General features: G+C 44.3%; 1 protein-coding gene across 2 annotated transcripts in view; it reads left to right on the top strand.

Moving 5' to 3' along the window:
* The window catches only part of myom1b (myomesin 1b), a 204,030-nt gene that overhangs the window by 61,022 nt on the left and 116,385 nt on the right, over positions 1-26,623 (top strand). For both annotated transcript variants that reach the window (XM_038809187.1, XM_038809188.1), the window contains exons 4-8: positions 5,041-5,233; positions 12,112-12,269; positions 14,240-14,332; positions 22,971-23,059; positions 23,157-23,216. In XM_038809187.1, coding sequence (XP_038665115.1) covers positions 5,041-5,233; positions 12,112-12,269; positions 14,240-14,332; positions 22,971-23,059; positions 23,157-23,216 — 593 coding nt within the window. The remainder of the gene's footprint in view (positions 1-5,040; positions 5,234-12,111; positions 12,270-14,239; positions 14,333-22,970; positions 23,060-23,156; positions 23,217-26,623) is intronic.

Genomic DNA, 26,623 nt, shown 5'->3' on the forward strand with positions numbered 1-26,623 from the left:
ATATTATCAAGCTCTGCCCTTGCATCTTTTTATCTGCCAACAAAACTCTTATCAATGCCCTTCTCACGTCCTCAATTTATTCTAACATTCTTCAGGCTAGCCTTCCATCTTCCACACTCCGTGATCTTCAGCCCTTTCAAAATACTGCTGTTTGTATCTTAAAGACCCATTGTCGCTCTCCTTGTTGACGTATATTAACTTCTGGTGATTCAATGACTCTATATTAAAATGATCACCCTCACATTTAACTCTCTTCCTTACCTTGGCCCTCTCTGTCTCACTAATCTTCTCCAGGCCTGCCACTCCCAAAAACCTCACATTTCTGTGACCTGGTTTTTATGTGCATTTCCCATTCCCTTTGTTATGCCATGCATTCAGCCATCTAACCCTAATAGAATTTGCTTTCAAAATCCCTTTGCCATTCCACTTCCCTACACTTATTGAAAACCATCCTGAAAATCCACTTCTTCAACCAAGCTACTGATCATCTAGTATTTGGCAGGTGTATTCTAGACTGTTATGATCTCCAGGGCCCAGCGGCCTGTTCTCGGTGGCCTGCTGTGGGGTAGGTGCATCTTCCTCGAACTTCACAGTTGGAGGCGGTTGAGGTCACAGACAAGGGGTGGGGATCGGTTGGATACTCTTGGAGTCATCAAGATACATGGACCCGGGGTCATCAGCTGCCGGTTCTCCTCCCTATGAGTGTCCGTAGGCCACTGCCTGACTCTGAGGAGAAGGAGCTCCTGGAGGGTGTTCAAGGTGCCCCACCCCCTCACCTAGCCTCTGCTGGTTCCCATCAATTTATTCTAATTATGGTCCCACCAATGCCCATAGCGATGGGGTGCAGGTCCATGTGGAAAACCGGCAGGACCAGGCTCTCCATAGCTGCCACCATTCTTCCCATGGAGACCTCGAGGTGATGGCATGATCTGAGATAGAATGCAGACAGACTCCTACATCCTTCTCTCTATTCTGTTAACTACCCCTCAAAATCTGCCTGATGTTGTCATTGCATCTCCAGCATGTTAGACATGGCTGCTTGCAATGGCTCATCATCAGACTCAGAGGATGCTGGCCTCTATCAGTTCTTTGAATGCCAGAGACTGGGTCATTACTGCCTCTGATTGCTGTCAGTGAGGTATTCCCCAGAATGTGACCTGAGCCTCATCTAGATCTATGATCCACTGGGGTGTCTATCTCTGCATGGATGGAGGGTACAGGTGAATGCATTGACAGTTTCTATATCTGATGCACCTTCAGCACCCTCCTCGAAAGTGGCCTGGGGGATTGAGCTTATTCATAGAATTTACAGTGCAGAAGGAGGCCATTTGGCCCATCAAGTCTGGACCGGCACTTGGAAAGAGCAACCTACTTAAGCTCATACCTCCACCCCATGCTGTAACCCAGTAACCCCACCTAACCTAAGGGCAATTTATCATGGCCAATCCACCTAACCTGCGCATTTTTGGACTGTGGGAGGAAACTGGAGCACCCGGAGGAAAGCCACGCAGACACGGGGAGAACGTGCAGACTACGCACAGACAGTGACCCAAGCCGGGAATCGAACCTGGGACTCTGAAGCTGTGAAACAACTGTGCTAACCACTGTGCTACCATGTTGCCCTTTTGGTTGGGCCTGAGCTCTGCCTGTGCCTGATGCCTTTAAAAGAGAGAAGATGGATTTAGTTCATAAGCAAGCAGAATACATGTCATTCGCTGTGATTATTGGGATGTGATCAACTCATGGGGGGCTCATCCTTACAGGCTTGCTGGGAGAGGCTGACCTCGCCTCCCTCATAGATCTTTGTCTTTGCCTGCCAAATCAAACTGGGACAGCTCTTGGATGTTTGTCATTTCTCCTCCCATCTGGGATATTGCCCTCTGGTTATGGGCGAGCTTGGCTTGCATGAAACGATGGAATGTGATGAGAAGAGATGGGAGAAGAGGTTGTGAAGCATGCCAGCGGCTGTGTGTGCTGATCCCTCCCCAGTAAGAGCTGAAGATAGAGTTTGTGCAGTATGGTAGATGAGATGCTGGTGATGTTAAGGTGTTCTTGAGACACTTTAGCAAGGGGTTGTCTGGAGCCATCCCTCAGGCAGAGGACATCCTGGTGTCCACAAATGAGTGCCTTTACGGAGTCATTGCTGAACTTGAGAACAGTTTTTTCTTTGGTGGAACAATATCAAGAAACTTCCTGCACACAGCTGGTCTGCTGATAGTGAATGTGTGTTTGGGTGACATTTAAATATGGGCTTCGGTCCCATCAGGTGACAGCTGGGTGGGCGAATCAGTGCCCACCGAGCCACATGATTTGGAGAGCTACTCACCAATGCATAACTGCCATAACCGGTGTTGCTAGTTGTGCTTTTACTTAATTGCTCTGTTTTATAACCTTTGCTCTAGAGTTGCCAGGTATCTTTCTGATACCACCACGAGGTTCAAAGCCAAGTGCTGATCAATAACTCAATACACCAGTTAGTAAGTTTCAAATTAAAACACATTTATTATGCACAGTCAATCACTACTCATGCATAAAACTCTACTTACTAGACTATCTCTCACGCTAAAAGGCCTATACTTAGCTTTGGAAATGGCCCACCAGGTCAGGGGAACAATGGCCTTTCGTTCGATTCTGAGTCTGCAGGCTTCATGCTGGTATGGACTAGTAGCTAGGAGCGCCTATCTCGTAGCGTGCGTTGACTGGAGACTTGGTTGGTGCAGCTGCTGGGCAGGTCTCTCCTCGTTGAGAGTCACGGTTAAGAGTTGTTTCGAGCTGCTGAGAGACCCTGCCAAGAAGGACGAATTGAACTTGGGGACTCTGTTTTATAGTCCTCAGGGGTTTTATGCCCTTTTGGGCGGACCCCGGGCCTGGTTCCAATCAATTGGACCAAATCCCAATCGCTTGAATCGATTTCTCCAATACTGGAGCTGTTCTCTGATCGCTGGGCGGTTCCTATGTGTCCGTTGGCCTTCCTTTGTCCTGGCTCCCGCTGGCACCGGGGAGTCTGGTTTGGCCCTGATCGTTTCAGTGTATCTAATTGTTCCCGGGGATCGCTCATTAATATGTAGATGGTTGCTGGTTTCGGTTCTGTCTGGGTTTTTGCAAGTCTTAATACACAGGAAACCTTGTACCTGCTTGTTTCCCTGTGCCTGACCACTTTTCCCTGTGTTCTTTGCGGGTCTCCATTTTGGAATCGGGAAGTGGCCAACCCAGGTGGCTACACCGGTGCACAGCAGACACCATCTCCCTGGCCCTACACTCATAACTGAAGCATCTTGACAACAAAGACTCCTACGTCAGACTTCCAGTCATTGACTACTACTCCGCCTTCAGGACCATTAGCCCAGCCAAGCTCAGATCAAAACTCCCAAAACCTAGTACTAGGCTCCTCCCTCTCAACTGGATTCTCGACTTCCTGATCCATAGACCACAATCAGTAAGAATAAACAACAACACCTCCTCTGCGATAGTCCTCAATATCCGGGCCCCGCAAAACTGCGTACTGAGCCCCTACTATATTCCCTATTCACACAGATGAGTCAGAGTACAGGAGGGAGATGGAGAACATAGTAGTGTGATGTAACAACAACAACCTCTCCCTCAATGTCAGCAAGACGAAGGAGCTGGTCTTGACTTGACTTCAGGAAGTGAAGTATCATACACACCCCAGTCTACATCAGTGGGGCCGAGGTGGAGATGGTACACAGTTTCAAATTCCTTAGTGTGCACATCACCAACAATCTGTCCTGGTCCATCCACGTCAATACTGCAACCAAGAAAGCACAACAGTGCCTATACTTCCTCAGGAAACTAAGGAAATTCGGCATGTCATAGATATCATAAATACCATAAAATTTACAGTGCAGAAGGAGGCCATTTAGTCCATCGAGTCTGCACCAGCCCCTGGAAAGAGCTCCCCACCTAAGCCCACACCTCCACCCTATCCCCGTAACTCAGTTACCCCACCAATGTCCACATTGACTCTTCCCAATGTTTACAGCTGCACCATAAAAAGCATCCTATCTGGCTGCATCACAGCCAGGTAAGGCAACTGCTTGGCCCAAGACTGTCAGAAACTACAGAGAGTTGTGAACACAGCCCAGTCCATCTTGTGAACCTGCCTCCCATCCACTGAGTCTGTCTGCACCACCCGCTGCCTTCGGAAAACGGGCAGCATAATGAAAGACCCCTCCCACCTGGGTTATTCTCTCTACCAATGTCTTCCATCAGGCAGGAGATGCAAAAGTCTGAGAACACACACTAACAGGTTCAAAAACAGTTTCTTCCCCGCTGTTACCAGACTCCTGAATGACCCTCTTGTGGACTGAACTGATCTCTTCACACATCTTCTCTACTGAGTAGTACTATACTCCCTATGCCTGTGCCTAAGTATTTACATTGTGTATTTATGTATGTCCTTTTTTTTCACGTATGGAATGATCTGTCTGGACTTCATGCAGAACAATACTTTTCACTCTACCTCGATAGACACGACAATAAAGCAAATCCAAATAATTAATGAGCTTCCAAGCATAAATCGGGCCTGAATTCCCACGCCGCCACCCAGCAGGAAATGTACCATGAAACATGCCTGCAGGCCAAAATAGAAAATTCCATCCAAAGTGTGATTGGAGCACCAAATGCTTTGTCACGTGGGTGAGGCATAAAGTTCTACACTCGCTATAGGAAGCTAGGATCAATACTTGAAGCAGAGGAGGATAAAGGCGGCAGCAGGCAATAGGGCTAATTTGTATTGGTCTAGTATGACATAATGAGATAAATGACTTCCATCAGTGCTGTAAAGTTCTGTAGTTTAATTTAATGGCTGTAATAGATCAAGAACAATGTTTGTTATGATGAAGTTTGCCTGTAATTACAGAAGAGCTTGTCCATTGGCAAATAAACGATAATGGAAGTGAAGTAACCAGTTACAACGTGAAAGTGAAATACAATGTTAAAGAAACTGGGGCAAGCTCTGCATGATGAATACTAATTGTTAATAAGGGAGATTTGACTTGGGTGTTGTTTTTCTTTGTTTAGCCAGGAGCATATCAGTGGAATTACTGCCAGAAGAGATGAAAGAATCAAACATCAAACAAATCTTTTTGCTGGAGAATCTTATTTTGCCGAAAAGGATGCTATTGAAGAACATAGCGCTAAGAAGACTTCAATGCACAAGTCAAGAAAAGTTGCCACCCGGGAGTCTGCTGAACGTATTTCGCTGAATAAACATGTGAGTATAAAGAGCAATATTCAGTCCAGACAGTGCCACCAGATACTGAACCAAAGCTTTTGTCAGTAAAAACATTCTGATTATTTCAGTGAAAGGTATAATAACATAAGAAATTTTAGTAGCAGGAAAATTTCAGGCAACACAAGCCCACCTCTTTCTGAAATGTCAGCCCATTTTCCCCCCAAATCCCACAATCCCTTTCTTTTAAAGAAGTACATCGAGTTGCCTCTGGAACCCATTAGTGGTAGAAAATCAATGGTCTTTACTGGTAATTATTTCTCAATTCTACAGCTGTTTGGGTAAAATAGTTTTGCCTTCCTTTCCTTCTTGCTCCTAACTCCCAAATTATAAATGTTTTGTGGCACTTACTTTCTCCCCTTTTCCTGTCCTTTTCCACTTTTGAAAAGCAGTAAACTCCCCTCACCTAAGCATTGAGAAGCATGGGAAATTTAAATCTCCTGGGACCCCACCTGCCTGACTTTGGACAGTTGCCTCCCCAAAACTGGCAGGAAACAGCAGATGGCCAGTGGATCAGTATGGAATGTTAGAGGTAGAATGCTGTCAGCCGGAAACACAGGAATATTTGCCAGTAATGAGCTAAGAGGAGGTTTTTTGGAAGGATCTTGCAAGTGGGTAGTGTGCAAAAGCACATTCAAGGGCATATTGTTGTAATGCGTTAATCTGCAATCTGGTTAAAATGAATGATGCTCTTCATTATTGCGTACCATTTACATATGTACAAAGCAGTAAATGAGGAATAATAACAAACAACTGGGGTTGAATTCTCCGCTGCCCAATGCTGGCAGAGAGATTTGTGATTGGACAAAGAATCCAATGCCGTAATAAAATGGCGCTGATTTGTTTCCGATGCTCTGATCCACCGCTGGCGGTGGAATTGAGCTTCACAAGGAGGATGCAAATAAGTTGAATTGACCCATTTCCTCCATGATTCTCCACACCTCTGGACTGGGATTCATGTGGGGGTGGGTTAGTGCAGGTATTTGTCAGCCCTGGTGTGGTGGACCTCACGGTGGGCCAATGGGGATAAGTCTTTAACGTAGGTGCCCCCAAAGTACATCGGAGGGCTCCCTCCCCCCACAATGCAAATTTTATCCACTCCCCCCAGAGACGCTTCAGTCCATCTTGACCGCATCAAAAGCGGTTAAGTGCTCTCACTTCCAAATGGAGAATCCAGCCCCAGATTAAGGCATTGCAGTTAGAAAGTGTAGAAACTAAGAAGGTGGAATGCAATTTCTTGTTACTATCTCAGTGTGTTAGTGACAAGATAACCTCTGATTTTACACTTTGTAACTTGAGCTGAATTTTTCCAATACATTTAAAACTGGTGGAGGCAGCATTAAGTTTCTGAACTTAATACCCTTAGTCAATTGAATGTGTCCTTTGCATTTTTATTTTAGTACTTTGCAATTACACAGCCTCTTTAAGCAGTGGGTATTCATTTTGAACACATTATTTCCCTGTTAGCAGTCATGGTTCTACCAACAATTCTGACACGCACTTTAGAATGACAGAACATGACAGATTACGAAGAGAGGCTGAGTAGACTGGGACTGTACTCGTTGGAATTTAGAAGGATGCGGGGGTCGGGGATCTTATAGAAACGTATAAAATTATGAAGGGAATAGATAGGATAAATGCGGGCAGGTTGTTTCCACTGGCGGGTGAAAGCAGAACTAGGGGGCATAGCCTCAAAATAAGGGGAAGTAGATTTAGGACTGAGCTTAGGAGGAACTTCTTCACCCAAAGGGTTGTGAATCTATGGAATTCCTTGCCCAGTGAAGCAGTTGATGCTCCTGCATTAAACGTTTTTAAGATAAAGATAGATAGTTTTTTGAAGAATAAAGGGATTAAGGGTTATGGTGTTCGGGCCGGAAAGTGGAGCTGAGTCCAAAGAAGATCATGATCTCATTGAATGGCGGAGCAGGCTCGAGGGGCCAGATGGCCTACTCCTGCTCCTAGTTCTTATGTTCTTATGTTCTTATCCCATTGCTCTCCATTGTTTAATATCAACCCAAGACAGAAATAGTTTAGAAAGCTGAAAGCTTGGCCAAACAGCTTGGTTTAAGGGTGGTTTTGGAGGTGGGGAGTGATTTAACAAATTGAAATGGAAATGGGTGTTAGTGATAAAGTACTATGACTGCCACATGTGGTAACACAAGTAAAATGGGGTAACTTAACTAACCAGGAATGGACGGATGGAGGAGGCAAGCTGGGTATAGGCATTGGGAAAGGTTAGAGAGGCAGGATGAAGTGAAACCAGAGTTTTGAAGTCAGTCAAATTAAGGAATGGGGAGTTGTTAGCAAAGATACAGGGGAGATAGGAGAGAAGGACTTTGTGCAACTCAATATAGATAGCAAAGTTCTGGATGTATTAAGAGCTGGATCAGGCATAGATGTATTTTTAGAATTACAAATAGATAGTTCTGTAAGGATGTGGAGTTTGAAGTTCAACTTTGGATTGAAAACGAGACTGAGACTTAACAACTTTGGGGCGATCTTGATTGATAATCCAAGAAGGGGGATAGAATCAGGACATGAGGCACAGAATCCAAAACACCAAAGGTGGGGCTTTGATCTCCACTGTTGAGCTGCAGGAAGTTCTGGTTCATTCATGAATTGATCTCAGTCAGGTAGTCAAGTAGCAGAGAACTGGTCAATGAATCAAGGTATTAGTAAAGCTGTCAATTGTTGATATGACTGCTAATGGGGATTGTCACTGAGGGGCAACATAAGAGGACCCATGTGGATGAAACAACAGGTGGTCCACATGGGTATAAAAAAAAGAAGACATTGCAGGAAGTGCGCTGGGTGCAACAGGAAAGCTAGAAATAGAACCATGTGTAGACAATGCCACAAAAGCTGATAAATAGAGGCACGGCTAGTGGATGATGGTATGGTCTATCATACAGAATGTTGCAGAGGGGGTTAGTAGGATGGTGATATTCTATGATCATAATCGCACATAACATTATAGTGACTTTAATTAGGGTGGTCTTGGTGCCGCAGCCAATTGAAAGCAGACTGAAGATATTTGAACAGGGAGCAGTGGAGCGGTGAATATTCAGCTGGGTAGTCTGTTAGAGAGGAAGGAAAGGTTGATGATGGACTGGGCACCGGGATGGAGGACAGACCTTTTTTTGGAGCAATTGCAAAAGTGCGAGGAGTCTCTTAAGAATGAATGCTTACAGTAAGGAGAGTAGGCTTTTTAGAATCAGTCCTATTAAAGATCGCCTTCTATGCATTGATTTGGCTCCAACCAGCGGAAATGTTTCTTGTGCTGACCTGAAATGCATATTACAGGCATGTTGTAAATGGTGTGGGTGACTGCTGGCAGCATAAAACTGTTACTAACCTTGAAATTTAGCACAGGGTCAAAGGCACATCAATGCTGAGGATATTGGATGATGGGAGTGTGGGGTTTAGAAATTTTGCTCATCTCACTTCAGCCCTAGAAGGTCTCCCCTGGAAATTCAACCACTTCCTGGGCGTGATTCTCCGAAATGGAGGCAGAGAGTTCGCGCTGTTGTGAACACCGTCGCGTATCACGACGGCGCGAAACGGGCGCGGGCAGCACTGATTCTGGCCCCCACAGGGGGCCAGCATTGCGCTGGAGCGGTTCACGCCACTCCAGCCTCCCTTCCCAGCGCCAAATGGACACTGCGCCAACCCGCGCATGCGCAGTTGGGCCGCGCCAACCCGCGAATGCGCAGGGGACTTCCTCAGCGCGCCGGCCCCGACGCAACATTGCATGGGGATTCAGAGGCCGACCACGTAATAAAATAGAGCCGGGGCTGGAGAGGCTGGCCCACCGATTGGTGGGCCTGATCGTGGGCCAGACCCCCCCCCCCCGGTGAAGGAGCGCTTTTCCCCACTCCACAGGCCGCCCCCCGACCCTACGCGTAGCGTTCCTGCCGGCTGCGAGGAGGTGTGAACGGCGCCGGCAGAACTCTGCCGTTTCCGCTCGGCACATCAAGTCCGGAGAATCGCGGACAGCGGCCCGCGACCGGCGCTGCGCAAATGCCGCCAATTCTCCGCTCCTCGGAGAATCACCTGCCGGCGTCGGACCAGTGCCGCGGGAAAAAATGGCACCAACGGCGATTCTCCCATACGGCGCGGCATGGGAGAATCGCACCCCCGCGTCTAGAAGTAGCAACATTGACCTTGTACAGTTGAGAAAAAGACACACTATATTTTCTCTGTGAAATATTAAACAAACAAACAACTTCTGTGATGCTGTGAGGGTTGGGCCCAATATTTCAAGGGCACCCAGACGAGAAGGATGGAAAGTTAGCCCCTTTTCCCATTGGCCCTGTAGTGGAACCTATAATCACTGCAAGCATATTACAAAATGTTAAATACAAAAGTGGTGCTCCCAGTTTGCAGATCTTAAGCACAACTGCCACACTACAGTAAAATTTGAATGTGAAAGCTGAATAAATTTTATAAAGGTAAAATAGTAGAAATGAAAAAATACAAAGATTGGCCAAGGTGTATATTTGCACAGTTGGACCTTGGGAATCACCAATTTCATGAGCAATACAAATCATTCGTCCTTTATGTTGACTTCACAATGGTTGGGTTTTTCCATCCCTCTTATGCAGCATATTTTCTGGTGACGGAGGCAGCTTGCCATTAGTCGCCAGTGTGATCTTCCAGTCTAGCCAAAGTCGTCACGCCACTGGGAAACCCATCACGGGAGGTGGGGTAAGGGGGGGGCTTGGAAAATCCTGGCCTATGTTTTTGACAAGACCCATCGGTAGTCCTGTCATTATAATGAGATCTACAGAGCTACAAATTTAATTGGGCTTGCTCATTTTTTTTTTTTGCAACCCCTGGTTAGGCCGCCTCCCATCATGGAAAATCTGAGACAGGCAGATCACCTCAGGATAGCCCATTTTTCCGAGAACACCAGAACAGGTGTTATGCCTATCAGCTGTATATGGAAGGGCCCGGACATCTGTTTTAAATAGTTTGCCCTGTCATAATATACACACCAGTATATCATGGTGCAGACACACACTGATTGACACACAGCAAGACCAATCAACACACACAACATCACAGCCAATCACCAGTTAGAGCACACTCACTATAAAGCCAGAGGGCACTAGTTTTCCCACTCATTTGGGATGCAGCCTCAGAGAAGGACAGAGCTCACAGCTTGTAACACAGATCTTTACCAAGTGCTGATAGTATAGACTGGTCAGGATAGGCATAGGTCTTCAGTTTAATCTAACATAGTGTCGACCCACAGTGAAAGTATGTTTCAACAGTTTCTAGCTTAATAAAATAGTGTTGTACTATTTCAAGTGTTGGTAGCCTGTATGTGTTACTGCTGAGGTAAACACAGTCTCCACGGATCCAGAGTACCCAACACATCATGCCCAGCTACCTAAACAAACAGTTATGTAAAAATCCCTGCTGAGTGAGAACCGACTGGGTTTTTCAACCAGCCCAATATGACTGCCCACCTGCCGCAAGCAGGGTTAAAATACTCCACAATAGGGCAGCACAGTGGCGTAGTGGGTTAGCACTGTGGCCTCACGGCGCCGAGGTCCCAGGTTCGATCCCGGTTCTGGGTCACTGTCCGTGTGGACTTTGCACATTCTCCCCGTGTCTGCGTGGGTTTCGCCCCCACAACCCAAGATGTGCAGGCTAGGTGGATTGGCCACTCTAAATTGCCCCTTAATGGGAAAAAATGAATTGGGTACTCTAAATTTTTTATTTTTTTTAAATACTCCACAATGACTCAATGTCATGACACTTGCATCAAGACATTGGCCAGGATTCTCCGCTATCCGGCGGGGTGGGCCATACTGGCGCTGAAAAGTGGCGTGAACCGCTCCAACGTTGGGCCGCCCGGAAGGTATGGAATCCTCTGCGCATTCAGGGGCTAGGACGGCGGCGGCAGGGTTGGTGCCACGCCAGCCAGTGCCGGCGGGGTTGGCGCCGCGCTAACCGGCACCGAAGGGCTTCCGCCGGCCGGCGTGAGTTGGCACATGCGCGGGAGCGCCAGCGTGTTCTGGTGTGATCGCAACGCATGCGCAGGGGGTTCTTCTCCATGCCGGCCATGGTGGGAAAGAGTGCCCCCACGGCACAGGCCCGCCCGCAGATCGGTGGGCCCCTATCTCAGGCCAGGCCACCGTGGGGGCCCCCCCCGGCGGGGCCAGATCCCCCCGTGCCCTCCCGAGGACTCCGCAGGCCGCATGCAGAGCCAGGTCCCGCCGGTAAGGACCTTGTTTGATTTACGCCGGCGGAACTGGCTGAAAACGGGCGGCCACTCAGCCCGTCGCCGAGTGGAGAATCGCTGGGGGGGGGCCACTGCCACGGCCCCCAATCGGCGCGACACGATTCCCGCCCCCGCCAAGAAACCGGCGCTGGAGAATCTGGAAAGCCGGCATCGTGGCGGCGGGGCGGGATTCACGTTCATTGTGTACTTATGGACAGGTCACAGTAGATGTCCACATACCTTTCCATAAAGAATGTGAAGAATACCAACTTTTCTTAATTGCAGGTGCTAATATTTTCTTTCGGAATGCAAACTTGCTTAATCTATATTAAAAAACCGGATGAACAAGAGTTAAATGATAGTGCGCGGAATTCTCTGCTCCTCCAGCTGTGTGTTTTTGGCAGCGTGCCTGGCTTTGGTGGCGGGATTCCATCCACCCTCCAATTGTCGATGGGGTTTCCCATTGAAACCACCCTGCATCGCCACAAAACCCGCTGGCGGGGGAACATGGCCAGCAGGAAAAGTGAATCCCGACCACCGTGAGCACCGCTTTTGCATTTAACATTTTGCTAATGCTGAAATTCTTTTGCATTGGATCAGCCTCATGTTCTTCTGCGTCTCATCTCAGATTTACGAAACTCAAGAATTTCACAAAAGACTGAGGGAGGACAGCCTGCTTCGTTTGCCTGAGTTTATTATCAAGCCAAGATCGCACACCGTCTGGGAGAAGCAGAACGTGAAGTTACATTGCACTGTCTCAGGATGGCCTGAGCCTCGGGTAGCATGGTAAATAAATACCTCTATTATATTCAGACAATATATCACCTCTGCCACAACATCCCTATTTGTTTACCAAAGCAAGATAAAGTTCTACCTATTTAGAGAAAGTAAAACAGTAGTCAGCTCTACATTTTCTTTCTAAATATGTTGCTGAGATATTATGGATTTAAAAGGAAAGCTTCAGGCTAAGTATTGTAAAGTGCAAGGATATGGCTGTTCAATTTAATCTATGTAACAGGGTGAAACTTACCACTGGTTGGAGGGTCAGTAACCAGAGGACACAGATCCTAGAATCTTAGAAACTCACAGCTCAGAAGGAGGCCATTCAGCCCATTATGCCTGTCCTAAGTCTCTGAAAGAACAGTTGTACTTAGCGCCACAGTCCAGCTTTTTGTTTGTTAGCCTGTAAGATCCTCATCCTCAAGTACCTGTCCAATGGGGCAATAAATGCTGGCCTTGTCAGCGATAACGACATCTAGTGAATACATTTTAAAAAGTCTCCCTTTTAAAATTATTTATGAAATGCATTTTCTTTTCAGATAGAGGGATAACAGCACCCAACAACTCAGTGAAAAAAATTCTCCTGATGTGTTATCTCGATCTTTTGTCAATGGTTTGGAATCTATGGTTTCAGTTATTGACCCACTTGCTAGAGGGAATATTTTTTCTCTATAAAAATGTCTCATTATCCTGGAAGCCTCTGTTAGTTAACCTCGTAATTTCTCAAGGAGAACAGTCCTAACAGTTCCAAATTCTTTTCAGATCTGAAGTCTCTCATCCTCCATGGTTTGCAATATTGATCACAAAGAGTCAGTGTGTTGCCCAATCTTTACAATTTTTATAAACAACCTGGAATTTCATTTGGAGAGGAGCAATATAAAATTTGCAGATGATTTGTAACTTGGTGAAGTGGTAGTTAATGATGAGGATAGTTAAAGGCTTTAGGATGACTGGATGGTGAAATGAACAGAAGCAAGGTAGGTGTGACATGATGTAGTTTGGGAGGCTGACGTTGAAAGATAGTGTACTGTAATTGACAGAATTTCAAAAAACACTGATAAACCGACAAACGTTGGTGTCCAAATCCACAAAGGTGATAGGGCATGTTGGTGAGGTGGTGATAAAGTATCTACATCATTCATGACAATCAGCACCATTCAGAACAAGCAGCTCGCAGAGTATACCCATCGACAAGATGTGCTGCAAGAACTCACCAAGGGTCTTGAGACAGCACCTTCCAAACCCATGACCGCCACTATCTATAAGTATAAGGGCAGCAGACACATAGAGACACCACGACCTGGGAGTTCCTCTCCATTCGACTCACCATCCTGACTTAGAAATATATCACTGTTCCTTCACTGTCGTTGGGTCAAAATTCCGGAATTCCCTCCCTACACAGCACTATAGGTGTACCTACACCACATATGCTGCAGTGGTTCAAGAAAGCAGCTTAAAACCATCTTCTCAAGAGCAACTAATGATGGGCAATGAGTGCTGGCCTAACGATGCCAACATTCTAATGAAAGAATAAAAAAAGTAAGGCCATGAATTTATGACCCCACCATGGCATTTCTCCCCCCTGGCAGATGTGGTGGACCATTTAAATTGCCTTTCTGAATTAAGTGCATTTGTTTCACATTTCCACTTTCTCTCCCAGTTATTCTTATGTCCAGTCTGATTATAACTGCCACTTCTGGGCCAGTGCCCACTAAAATCTGGATTGATGTTGCTTCAGAATATTACACATAGGATTTAGCAGAACGTTAACAGGAGACATTTCTTAATAAAATCAAGTTACTGAGCAGTACTTGACAACATTTTATGCGAGTTATTGGTGTTGATATACTTTTTATTTTTGTATTCATGAGTTTACTTGCATATATAATGTTTATGACTGGAAAATGTATCAGTGTAAAGCAGTTGTGATACTTACCATCTTTACATTTTAACTAAATTTTTATTCTAACACGCAGGTACAAAAACAATGTGACCATCAATGTCCACACTCATCCTGGGAAATATGTAATCAACAGTAAATTTGGCGTTCATTCTTTGGAAATTAACAAGTGAGAAGCTGTTTTCTTTCTTCAATCGCAATTATAGTTTGTGTTAAAAGAGGAAGTAATGTTGGTAATTCTGTAAATGACACAGTAACAGCTGCAGAGTGACTCAGACATTAATGGAGGTAGAAAATTATATCTAACAGGAGTCCACCAGCAGTCAGATGTTTTACTAAGAGTCCTGACACTTGCAAAGTTCTTTTTTAAAATAAACTTGAAGTAGTCAATGCTGATAACTTGTTCAGCTAGGGATGCAGGGTGTGCACCAGAGAAAACAACAACATTTCCTTAACCTAAGAGATTTAACAATTGTGAGTTAAACAGAGGAAAAACTGAGAAAAAGGGTAAATTAAACTGGGTGAATTTAATGTCAAATTGGTACAGAAAAATAAGGGGCAAGAAAGATTTGATTGAAAGAGAAAAGCAAAAATGGAAAAGTAAACAAAAAGTTTAAATAGACCTTTTTAAATCTCCCCAAAATATTCAAAACTTGAAGGACTAAAACTGCATACTTGCAAAAATTCATTTTCAGTGCTAGAGAAATTTATTGGCAGCAATTTACGTTTATTGTGTCAATAAAAATATTCTTACATAGGTCTAAATATACATGGTAGATTTAATTTATTTGTACCACAACATACAGTAACTATGTCACATTCAATGCATGTTGATGCCGAGCTTTGTGCAAACTGCATTTTCGCAAATGGCAGTGGTGCAAAATCGACCAGCAACATTTGAATATTTGCCTTTAACCGTGAATCTGCTCCTCACCTGATGTTGCTGCATCATCTTCCCATAAATAATGGTGAGCTCCATTTAGCCGTACCGTTAATTTGACAGCCAAAACTGGCCAATGTAAATTTGATAAGCAGATAACAAGATTGTGAATGGTGCAAATGCGCTTGGATTTTGCATTGCAGTAAAATTGACAATTGCACTGTTATAATGGGCTGCTGAATTCGGCCAGTTGTAGGTTCTGCCTTTACTTTTAAAAAATAAATTTAGGGTACCCAGTTCTTTTTTCCCAATTAAGGGGGAATTTAGTGTGGTCATTTCACCTACCCTGCACATCTTTTGGGAGTGGGGGTGAGACCCACACAGAGACAGGGAGAATGTGAAAACTCCACACTGACAGTGACCTGGGGCCAGGATTGAATGTGACGATCGATCACTGATGTGAGGCAGCAGTTCTAACCACTGCGCCACCGTGCGGCCCCAGGTTCTGCCTTTACAAGTGACTTGTTCACCTCTTTTCCAGGCTGAACAAAGGACGCTTTCCAAATTGTTACATGTAAAGAGTTATCTTGCGCCACAAATGCGCACCAGAAAGTTGTAGGGCATGTTCCTGGCAGACTTTACCTGACTTGAGTACAAGCACATGGAACATCAACTGTAAGGAAGGAATCTGGGTAGCAAGAATGCCTTGAAATAAGTAAAAAGAAAAGTGTTAGAAATTGTCACTAATTTGAAGGCAAGATACAATAGTTAGAATTGAATCGAGAACATAGCCTGACATAAATTTAATATTTAGATTCCTTGTACCCTACTTTTTTTTAAAGAATAAAGTCATGTTACAAGCTACTGTCAAATATGACATGAAACAATTATAACTATGATCTTTAAATTACTCAACATGAATCTGAATATTATACACTTAATGCATATTGTTATTTTAACTGAGACATAAATCCTTTCATTAAAATTCTTGTGTTAAACAAATGGGAAAATAAAAAAAAAGCATCTTTTAAAAAAAAAGTATTTTTATTAAGGTTTTGCAGAATTTTTCATAATAAAACAGTAGTACTGTAATACTAATAACAAAACAAACTAGAGTGAACATTAACATAGTGCGAAAAGAGAATATACAATAACAATTAAATAGACATTACCCCACGCGACTCAGTGTTCTCACACCATCCCAATGAAGCACTCCCCCCCCCCCCCTCCCCCCCCCACGGATTGCTGCTGCTGCTGACATTTTAATTTTCCCCGAGAAAGTCGACGAACGGCTGTCACCTCCGAGAGAACCCTAGTGTAGACCCTCTCAAGGCAAACTTTATTTTCTCAAGGCTGAGAAACCCAGCCATGTTGTTAACCCAAGTCTCTACACTCGGGGGCTTTTCCGGGCTACTCACCATTACTGGGAATGTCCTGTCCCACCAGTAGGAGAGATGCAGCAGAGGTGGCGCACAGTGGTAAATAGTTGGGAGGGAGTTGCTCTTGGAGTTCTCAACATTGAGCCCAGATCCAATGATGTCCTATGGCATCAGGTCAAACATAGGCAAGGAAACCTCCTGCCGATTACCACATACTGTGCCCTCTCAGCTGATGAATCGGTAGTCCTCAATTCTGAACATCACTTGGAGGAAACACTGAGGGTGGCAAGGGTGCAGAATGTAATCTGGGTGGCGGACTTCAATGTCCATCACTAAGAATGGCTCGGGAGCACCGCCACAGACTGAACTGGTCGAGTCCTAAATGACATAGCTGCTAGACTAGGTCTGCGACAGGTGGTGCGGGAACCAACAAGATGGAAAAACATATTTGATCTCATTCTCATCAACCTGCCTGCCGCAGATGCATCTGTCTAACACAGTATCGGTAGAAAGTGACTAACACACAGTACTTGTGGAGACAAAGTCCCGTTTTCCCATCAAGGGTACCCTCCATTATGTTGTGTGGCACTCCCATCATGCTAAATGGGATAAATTTCAAACAGATCTAGCAACTCGATACTGAACATCCATGAGGCAGTGTGGGCCATCAGCAGCAGCAGAATTGTATTCAACCATAATCTGCAACCTCATGGTCCAGCATATCCCCCACTCTACAATTACCACCAAGCCAGGGGAGCAAACCTGGTTGAATGAAGAGTGCAGGAGAACATGCCAGGAGCAACATCAGGCATATCTAAAAATGAGGTATCAACCTAATGAAGCTACAGCACAGGACTACTTGTGTGCCAAAGATCATATGTAGCAAGGAATAGACAGAACAAAGTGAATCCCCAATGAACGCATCAGATCTGAGCTCTGCAGCCCTGCCACATCCAGCTATGAATGGTGGACAGTTAAACAACTCACTGGAGGGTGAGTCTCCAGTATATCCCCATGCTCAATGATGGAAGAGCCCAACACATATGTGCAAAAGACAAAACTGAAGCATTCGTAACAATCTTCAGCCAGAATTGCCGAGTAGAATATCTCGGCCTCCTCCAGATGTCCCAACGTCACAGATGTGAGCCTTCAGCCATTTCAATTCATTCCACATGTTAAGAAATGGCTGAAAGCACTGAAATGGCTATGGGCTCTGAAAATATTCCAGCAATAATAGTGCTCCAGAACTGGACGTACCCCTAGTCAATCTGCTCCAGTACAAGCTACAACACTGTCATCCACCTGGCAATTTGGAAAATTGCCCAGCTATGTCGTGGACACAAGAAACAGGAAAAATCCAACCTGGCCGATTACTGCCCCATCAGCCTACTCTCGATCATCAGCAAAGGGATCATCAATAGCACTATCAAGCAACATGCACTATTGTATTCACTGAGGCATCCATTTAAAAAATATTTTCTGTTGCAATTAATGGGTTGCATTTGTCAACATTAGAAATCTTTTCACTATTCAGTATGATATATAAATCATAAATTATTGCCCTGAAGTTTTGTGTCTATGAGCACCAAGGGTTAAAAATCCACGATGACTTTGAATTAGAGAAGCATAAAATGTAATGCAGCAAATATAAATAACCCAAGCATCCGAATTCTGACACAACCATTAAACCAATAACCTGCGCACAGACACTCAGTTTGGGTTCCGCCAGGGCTAATCAGCTCTTGACCTCATTACAGCCTTGGTTCAAACATGGTCAAAAGATCTGAATACCTGAGGTGAGGTATATATAGGGGAATTATATTACAGGGAATTATAGACCAGTGAGCCTAACATCGGTAGTGGGGAAAGTGCTTGAATCCATTATCAAGGACTTTATAGCGGAACATTTAGAAAGCAGCGGCAGGATCAGTCAGAGTCAGCATGGATTTATGAAGGGAAAATCATGCTTGACAAATCTGTTGGAATTCTTTGAAGAGATAACCAGTACATTCGACAAGGGGGAACCAGTCGATGTGGTATATTTGGACTTTCAGAAGGCGTTTGCCAAAGTCCTGCATAAGAGATTATAGTGCAAAATTAAAGTGCATGGGATTGGGGGAAATGTATTGAAGTAGATAGAAAACTGGTTGGCAGAGAGGAAACAGAGTAGGGATTAATGGGTCCTTTTCAAATTGCAGGCAGTAACCAGTGGGGTACCACAGGGATTGGTGCTGGGACCCCAGCGATTCACAATATATATTAATGATTTGGATTAGGGAACAAAATATAATATCTCAAAGTTTGCAGATGATACAATTAGGTGGGAGGGTGAATTGTGGTAAGGATGCAGGGATCCTACAGCAAGATCTGGACAGGTTGGGTGAATGGGCAAACCAATGGCAGATGCAGTATAATTTGGATAAGTGTGAGGTTATTTATTTTGGAAGCAAAGACAGGAAGGCAGATTATTACCCGAATGGTTGTAAATTGGGAGAAGGGAGTGTGCAGTGGGATCTGGGTGTTCTTGTGCACCATTCGCTGAAGGTAAGCATGCAGGTGTAGCAGGCGGTAAAGAAGGCTAATGGATGTTAGCCTTCATTGCAAGGGGTTTCAAATATAGAAGCAGGGATGTGTTGCTGCAATTGTACAGTGCCTTGGTGAGGCCACACTTGGAGTATTTTGTGCAGTTTTGCTCTTCTTCTCTGAGGAAGGATGTTCTTGCTCTCGAGGGAGTGCATCGAAGGTTTACCAGACTGATTCCAGGGATGGCGGGACTGTCATATGAGGAGAGATTGACAATGTTGGGATTGTTCTCGCTGGAGTTCAGAAGAATGAGGGGTGATCTCATACAGGCGTATAAAATTCTAACAAGACTAGACAGGGTAGATACAGGGAAGATGTTACTAATGATGGGTGTATTCAGAACCAGTGATCACAGCCTGAGGATTCAGGGTAAACCATTTCAGACAGAGACACTACCACCTGGATGCTTCCCTCCAAGTCATTCACTATCCTGACTTGGAAGTATATCACCATTCCTTCACTGTCGCTGGGTCAAAATCCTGGAATTCCCTCCCTAACAGCAATATGGATGTTCAAGAAGGCAGCTCACCACCGCCTTCTGACAGGCAACTAGGGATTGGCAATAAATGCTGGCATTGCCAGCAATGCCCACATCCCCTAAATGAATACAAAAATTAAGGACAGCCTCTAGATTTGGCATTACTGCTATAAAGAAGCCAAATATGTTAGTGTCAGACTGGAATATGCAAAGATTGTCAGTACCACAACTTCAAGGAAGATGTAAGTTGTGCCCCTTTCAGTTCCTATGGTTCAATGGTTCTGTCAGAATTTGGATGTTTGGTATATTTATAATTTCCGCATTATATTTTATGCTTCTCTAACTCAAAGTCAATGTGAGTTTTTAACACTTGGTGCTCATAGACACAAACCTTTAAGGGCAGTGATTTATGATTAATGTATCATACTGAATAGGCAAAGGATTTCTAATGTTGACAAATGTAACCCATTAATTGCAACAGAAAATATTTCGAAAATGGATGCCTTAGTGACTAAAATAGTGTAAGGTCTGTACCTGTCTATTCCCTTATTTTCCCCCTTTATTTTGTTTTGCTATTACAATTTTGATCCATGGAAGATTCATGGACCTGTGACTTTCCCTTTAATTCCAACACAGATTCAAGACGGCTGTGCTGTTTTAGGCTGTAATTCCAATGAATGAGCTGAAAAGGCAGTATTCTGCCCTGCAACAGGTTATTAGATATTTTTTGTCTACGGTGCTTTTGAGTCACAAGGCTGATTTTCTCATTTCACTGTCAATTCTTCAAGCTGGATGGAGGAATACTAACTCGCTCTCCAAAAGATCTGACAAATTCTCACTAAAAACCAGTAAGGCTGCATGTCATTTTATGCAAAGGATTGAGATTAAAACTCAGGCTGGAAGCTGAGTTTGATGTGAGACAAAGAATCTTAAGAGAGAAGTAGACTCAAGGGTGGACCTTTGAGTTGAAGGTTCTGTTTAATAAAGGCTAAGGTACTCTACAGAAGAAAACCTACTGCCTGTGAATACTGAATGAATGTTTTAAAAAAAATAGTTCATGAGATATGAGTGTAGCCGGCTGTGCCAGCAATTATTAACCATCCCCAATTGCCCTTGAAGAGGCAGTTTAGACTCAACTGCATTTCAGTGGATTTGGAATCACATGTAGTCCAGATCAGGTAAGGATGACAAATTTCCTTCCCTAAAGGGCATTAGTGAACCAGATGGGTTTTAATGACAATCAACAATGGTTTCATGGTCATCATTAGGGTTTTAATTCCAGATTTGTACTGAATTCAAATTTCACCATCTGTATTGGTGGGATTTCAACCTGGGTCCCCAGCGCATTACTCTAGGTCCCTGGTTTACTAGTTCAGTGACAATACCACTATGCCACCTCCTCCCCTTTCTGCTAGAAGACCATCGGCAACTATGCAGCAGTGGCTTCCATCAATCAACATGCTGGGAGTAAAGCCTACGGCAAAGAAATTCAACATCGAAAGCAAGAACTCTTATCCTTTTACCTTAATCCTTTTTACTTTCACTCCTTTTCACCCCTCTGTGTTTGCTTGTCTTGTATGTGTGTGTGTGGGTAGAGGGTGGGATATTTAAGGGGGGGGGGGGGGTGGTAGAAGGTTAGCTTGCTATTATTCCATTGTATTCCCTGCATATTTCTGCTTTATTTCTGTTATTAATAAACAGTAACTGCGTTTAAACTTATAAACCTGGTGACTGTAAATTATTGGGCAGCCAAGGGCCAACGTTTCAGGAATTTTGAATTATTGATTAATTCACTTGTGTTGGGACTCCAGGGCTGGAATCGACCGCGCACTAGTTCGGGGTGTCATAACAATAGCAATAAGATATTTCAACACATATATAACTATGACGACAGGACTTGATTTCAACACAGCAAGGATTCTTCAATCCACGTTCATTATTTGCAGGCTGGCAAGTGAAGGAAAATTTAACCTCGTGGTGGATCCTGATGAGTCTTTTTTTAATCTGCCAGAACTAAAATGATTTACTATATAGCACTGTCCAATATTGAAATTCATTCACCCATGCTGGCATTTCCAAGGCCCACCTTAATGAAAACTGCTAAGCTAACACCTTGCAGTCAATTGGTGCAGGAATATATTACCACCAGTTATAAATAACCGAATGATATCAGAACTACAGAACTTCCCTGTTTGTCTCATCAAACCGCTTATTCCTGGTTTAGGCAATGCTCATTTAGCTGCAAAGGTACGACTTTTAAACATGTTCACTGATTTTCCTTTCATGTTTCTATTCATGACATATCAGTTCTACCTGTACTGATACATGCCCCTTTGTTGTATGAGTGCCCAATTGATTTGCGTTTGTAAAATTCCAAAGTGGGATTGAAATGCAGACACTGTTGTAAGGCAAGGAAACACAATAGCCAATTTACACACAGAAATGTCCCTAAAACAGCAGTCAGATAAATAAGCAAAAATATTCTGGTTCAACAATGTTGGTTGGAGGATAAATGTTGGTTCACACACGAGGACAACACCCATGCTGCTCTTCAAATAGCGCTATTAGATTATTTATGTTGGCGTGAGACAGTACACAGTGCCTTGGTTTAACATTTTATCTGAAAGGCGGCACCTCTGACATTACATCACTGAGTACGACATTGAAATGTTAGCTTAGATTATGTGAAGTCTCAGAATCGGAAAGGATGTTCCCACTGAACAAGAAACATTATACTGCTGCAGTTACATTTCTTAACTATGTCGCCTCCTCCAAATGTGGCTCTGATTTTTGCCCTTGCCTTTTATGGGCTGCAGACCATTTACTCCACTAAGAGAGTCAATTTATACAGTAAAGCCATAGAAGCTCTGTGATGAGCAAATTAAGATTTTGCGCAGTTATCAGGATCAAAGAGAAACTACGGATTCTGTCTAGCTGCCCTCAGATACATTAGAAAATTATGCATTAGAAACATTAGTGTATAAAGCAGTAATACACATAAGGTATCCAGTAGCTAGCACCCATAGGAACATAGTGGAGGATGTCATTGCAATTGGCAAGTAATGGATCATCAGATGGCACGCTTAAGTGGTGGCTAAACACAAAGTGCCATTTAAAGAATCTGAGTTGTTAAGTGTGATTGCAGTGCCCCTGTCACTTCGACAGCTAACATACACAGAGAAAATGCAACTATAGGCAGTGCATTAACTGCGCTAACTGGAGAGCTTAACATGTAATTTCATTTTAGAAATTGAACAAAATCAAAGTTTTAGGACTTACCTTTTGAAAGACAGGGCAAATTGAGCTGCTAAATCATGACCAGCACTTATGCAACCCTATCCCAACTAGTGGGGTCAGTGTCTTCTGGAGAGGAGGAAAGGGAACAAAATAGTGAATTGAAAAGCTAACTGTGGAGATATCTTTGCCAAATTATGCATTTAGTTTTGGTTTCTTTTGTGTTTAATTCTGCAATCTGCTTCCATTTCAGTTGTGACTTTGATGATACTGCCCAATATCGGGCTTCAGCCATGAATGTAAAGGGAGAACTTTCAGCTTTTGCATCAATTGTGGTGAAAAGTATGTCCACCAAATGGATGTTTCTTGTTAATCAGCTTTACTGGCTTGGATACAGCTTTGTACCAATAATCCTCCATCTGTTTCTTATTTGTTTCAGGATTCAAGGGAGATCTTGGTGATTTCTCATTCCATCCTGGAGGATTTGCACCTCCTTCTTGTAGGTATCCTGCTTATTAGTATAACTATCTTTAATAGAGATACCTACTCCTGGATTAAAAAAACAGGATAATGTCTGCTTAAATGTTGACATGCATTCAATAATCTGTGGACTTTAAAACCTGAAGCATGGCATTGCCTAACCAATATGTCTTGTAATGTTTTCTGCTCTTTTCAACTTTCTTGATACTCTGTTATAGTTTTCTCAATTAAATGAACAGTTTTCTCAATTAAAAATAATACTGCTAAAAGTTTAGAATGAATTCTGTGGTTGCTGAAACTGGACCACTTCTAGTTTAAAGAGGGTGCAATGTGCAAAGTACAACCAAAATATCATAGGACATAGAACATTACAGCACAGTACAGGCCCTTCCGCCCACGATGTTGTGCCAACCATTTATCCTAATCTAAGATCAACCTAACCTACACCCCTTCAATTTACTGCTGTCCATGCTTCTGTCCAAGAGTCACTTAAATGCCCCAAATGACTCTGACTCCACCACCTCTGCTGGCTGTGCATTCCACGCACCCACCACTCTGTGTAAAGAACCGTCATCTCCCCTATACCTTCCTCCAATCACCTTAAAATTATGTCCCCTCGTGACAGCCATTTCCACCCTGGGGAAAAATCTCTGGCTCGCCACTCTAGCCATGCCTCTCATCACCTTGTACACCTCTATCATGTCACCTCTCTTCCTTCTTCGCTCCAGTGAGAAAAGTCCTAGCTCCCTCAAATTTTCTTCATAAGACATGCCCTTCAGTCCAGGCAGTATCCTGGTAAATCTCCTCTGCACCCTCTCCAAAGCATCCACGTTCTTACTATAATGAGGCAACCAGAACTGGACACAATATTCCAAGTGTGGTCTAACCGGGGTTTTATAAAGCTGCAGTAAAACACGGCTCTTAAACTCAATCCCTCTGTTAATGAAAGCCATCACACCATACGCCTTCTTAACAACCCTATCAACCTAGGTGGCAACTTTGAGGGATCTACGTACATGGACCCCAAGATTCCTCTGTTCCTCCACATTTCCAAGAATCCTGCCTTTAATCCAGTATTCAGCATTCAAATTCGACCTTCCAAAATGAATCGCTTCACATTTATCTAGGTTGAACTCTATCTACCATTTCTCAGCCTGCTCTGCATCCTGTCAACATCCTGTTGTAACCTGCAACAGCCCTCAACACTATCTACAACTCTACCAACCTTTGTGCCATCAGCAATCTTACTAACCCACCCTTCCACATCTTCATCCATGTCATTTATAAAAACCACGAAGAGCAGAGGTCCACGAATGGATCCCTGCGGGACACCACTGGTCATCGATCTCCAGGCGGAATACTTTCCATCCATTACCACTGGCGTTTTATAGGCCAGCCAATTCTCTATCCAGACAGCCAAGTTTACCTGTATCCCATGCCCCCTAACTTCCTGAATGAGCCTACCATGTGGAACCATATCAAATGCCTTATTAAAATCCAATATAATATCAGCCTGTTTGAGTCTATTAGTCTGGTTCACACTGTTCTCACGAGCAACAAAGTCCCTCTCTCCAGTGAATACTAAAGCAAAATATTCATTTAGCGCCTCCCCTACCTCCTCAGACTCCAGGCACAGGTTCCCTCCACTATCCCTGATCATCCCTACTTTCACGCTGATCATCCCTTTATTTCTCACACTAGTGTAGGACGCCTTGGGATTTTCCCTAATCCTTCCAACCAGGGCTTTTTCATGCCCCCTTCTAGCTCTCCTAAGCCCATTTTTGATATTCTTCCTGGCTACCTTGCAACTCTCAAGATCCATGCCAAATCCTTGCTTCCTCAACCTTATGTAAACTTACTTCTTCCTCTTAATTAGAAGCTCTACTTCTTTTGTCATCCAAGGCTCCTTCACCTTACCATTCCTTCCTTGTCTCAGTGGGACAAAACTATCCAGCACTCGCAACAAGTGCTCCTTAAACAACCCCCACATTACTGTTGTGCATTTCCCACCGAACAACTGTTCCCAATTTAAGCTCCTCAGTTCCTGTCTAATAGCAGTATAATTTCCCCTACCCCAATTAAATACCTTCCCATACTATCTGTTCCTATCCCTCTCCATGACTATGGTAAAGGTCAAGGTGTTGTGGTCACTGTCACCGAAATGCTCTCCAACCGAGACAACTGACACCTGGCCTGGTTCATTGCCAAGCACCAAATCCAATATGGCCTTCCCCTGAATCAGCCTATCTATATATTGAGCCAGGAATCCTTCCTGTACACACCTGACAAAATCTGCTCCATCCAAACCATTTGCACAAAGGAGGTTCCAGTCAATATTAGGGAAGTTGAAGTCACCCATGACAACAGCTCTGTTACTTCCGCACCTTTCCAAGATCTGCCACACAATCGGTTCCTCCATCTCTCTGCTGCCATTGTGGGGTTTATAGAAAACTCCCAATAAAGTGACTGTTCCTTTCTTGTTTCTGACTTCCACCCATACTGACTCAGTAGACAACTCCTCCTCGACTACCTCCTTTTCTGCACTCCCTAATTAACAGTGTCACTCCCCCTCCTCTTTTACCTCCCTCCCTATTCTTCTTAAAACATCTAAACCCCGGAACATCGAAAACCATTCTTGCCCCTGTGAAATCCATGTCTCCGTAATGGCCACAACATCGTATTTCCAAGTACTGATCCTTGCTCTAACTGGGCAGCACAGTAGCACAAGTGGATAGCACTATGGCTTCACAGTTCCAGGGTCCCAGGTTCGATTCCCCGCTGGGTCACTGTCTGTGTGGAGTCTGCACGTTCTCCCCATGTCTGCGTGGGTTTCCTCCGGGTGCTCCAATTTTCTCCCACAGTCCAAAGACGTGCAGGTTAGGTGGATTGGCCATGGTAAATTGCCCTTAGTGACCAAAAAGGTAAGGAGGGGTTATTGGGTTATGGGGATAGAGTGGAAGTGAGGCTCAAGTGGGTCGGTACAGACTCGATGGGCCGAATGGCTCCTTCTGCACGTTCTATGATGTTCATCTCCCTTATTCTTGACACTCCTGCATTGAAACAGACACACTTTAACCCATTCCACTGAGTGCAATTTTGCCCTATCAACTGTCTATCATTCCTCATAGACTCGCTGCATACTATTTCTGCCTGTTTAACAGCTACCCTATCCTCTGATCCATAGCTCTGGTTCCCATCCCCCTGCCAAACTAGTTTAAACCCTCCCGAAGACCTAGCAAACCTCCAACCCAGGATATTGGTGGCCCTCCAGTTTAGGTGCAACCCATCCTTCATGTGCAGGTCCCACCTTCCCCAGAAGGTATGTTAATGATCCACATATCTGAAGCCTTCCCTTCTGCACCAGCCCTGTAGCCACGTGTTCAGCTGTACTCACTCTATGTTCCTTGCCTCACTTGCAGGTGGCAC

Source organism: Scyliorhinus canicula, chromosome 10 (assembly GCF_902713615.1).
Source record: "Scyliorhinus canicula chromosome 10, sScyCan1.1, whole genome shotgun sequence".
NCBI classification, from domain to species: domain Eukaryota; kingdom Metazoa; phylum Chordata; class Chondrichthyes; order Carcharhiniformes; family Scyliorhinidae; genus Scyliorhinus; species Scyliorhinus canicula.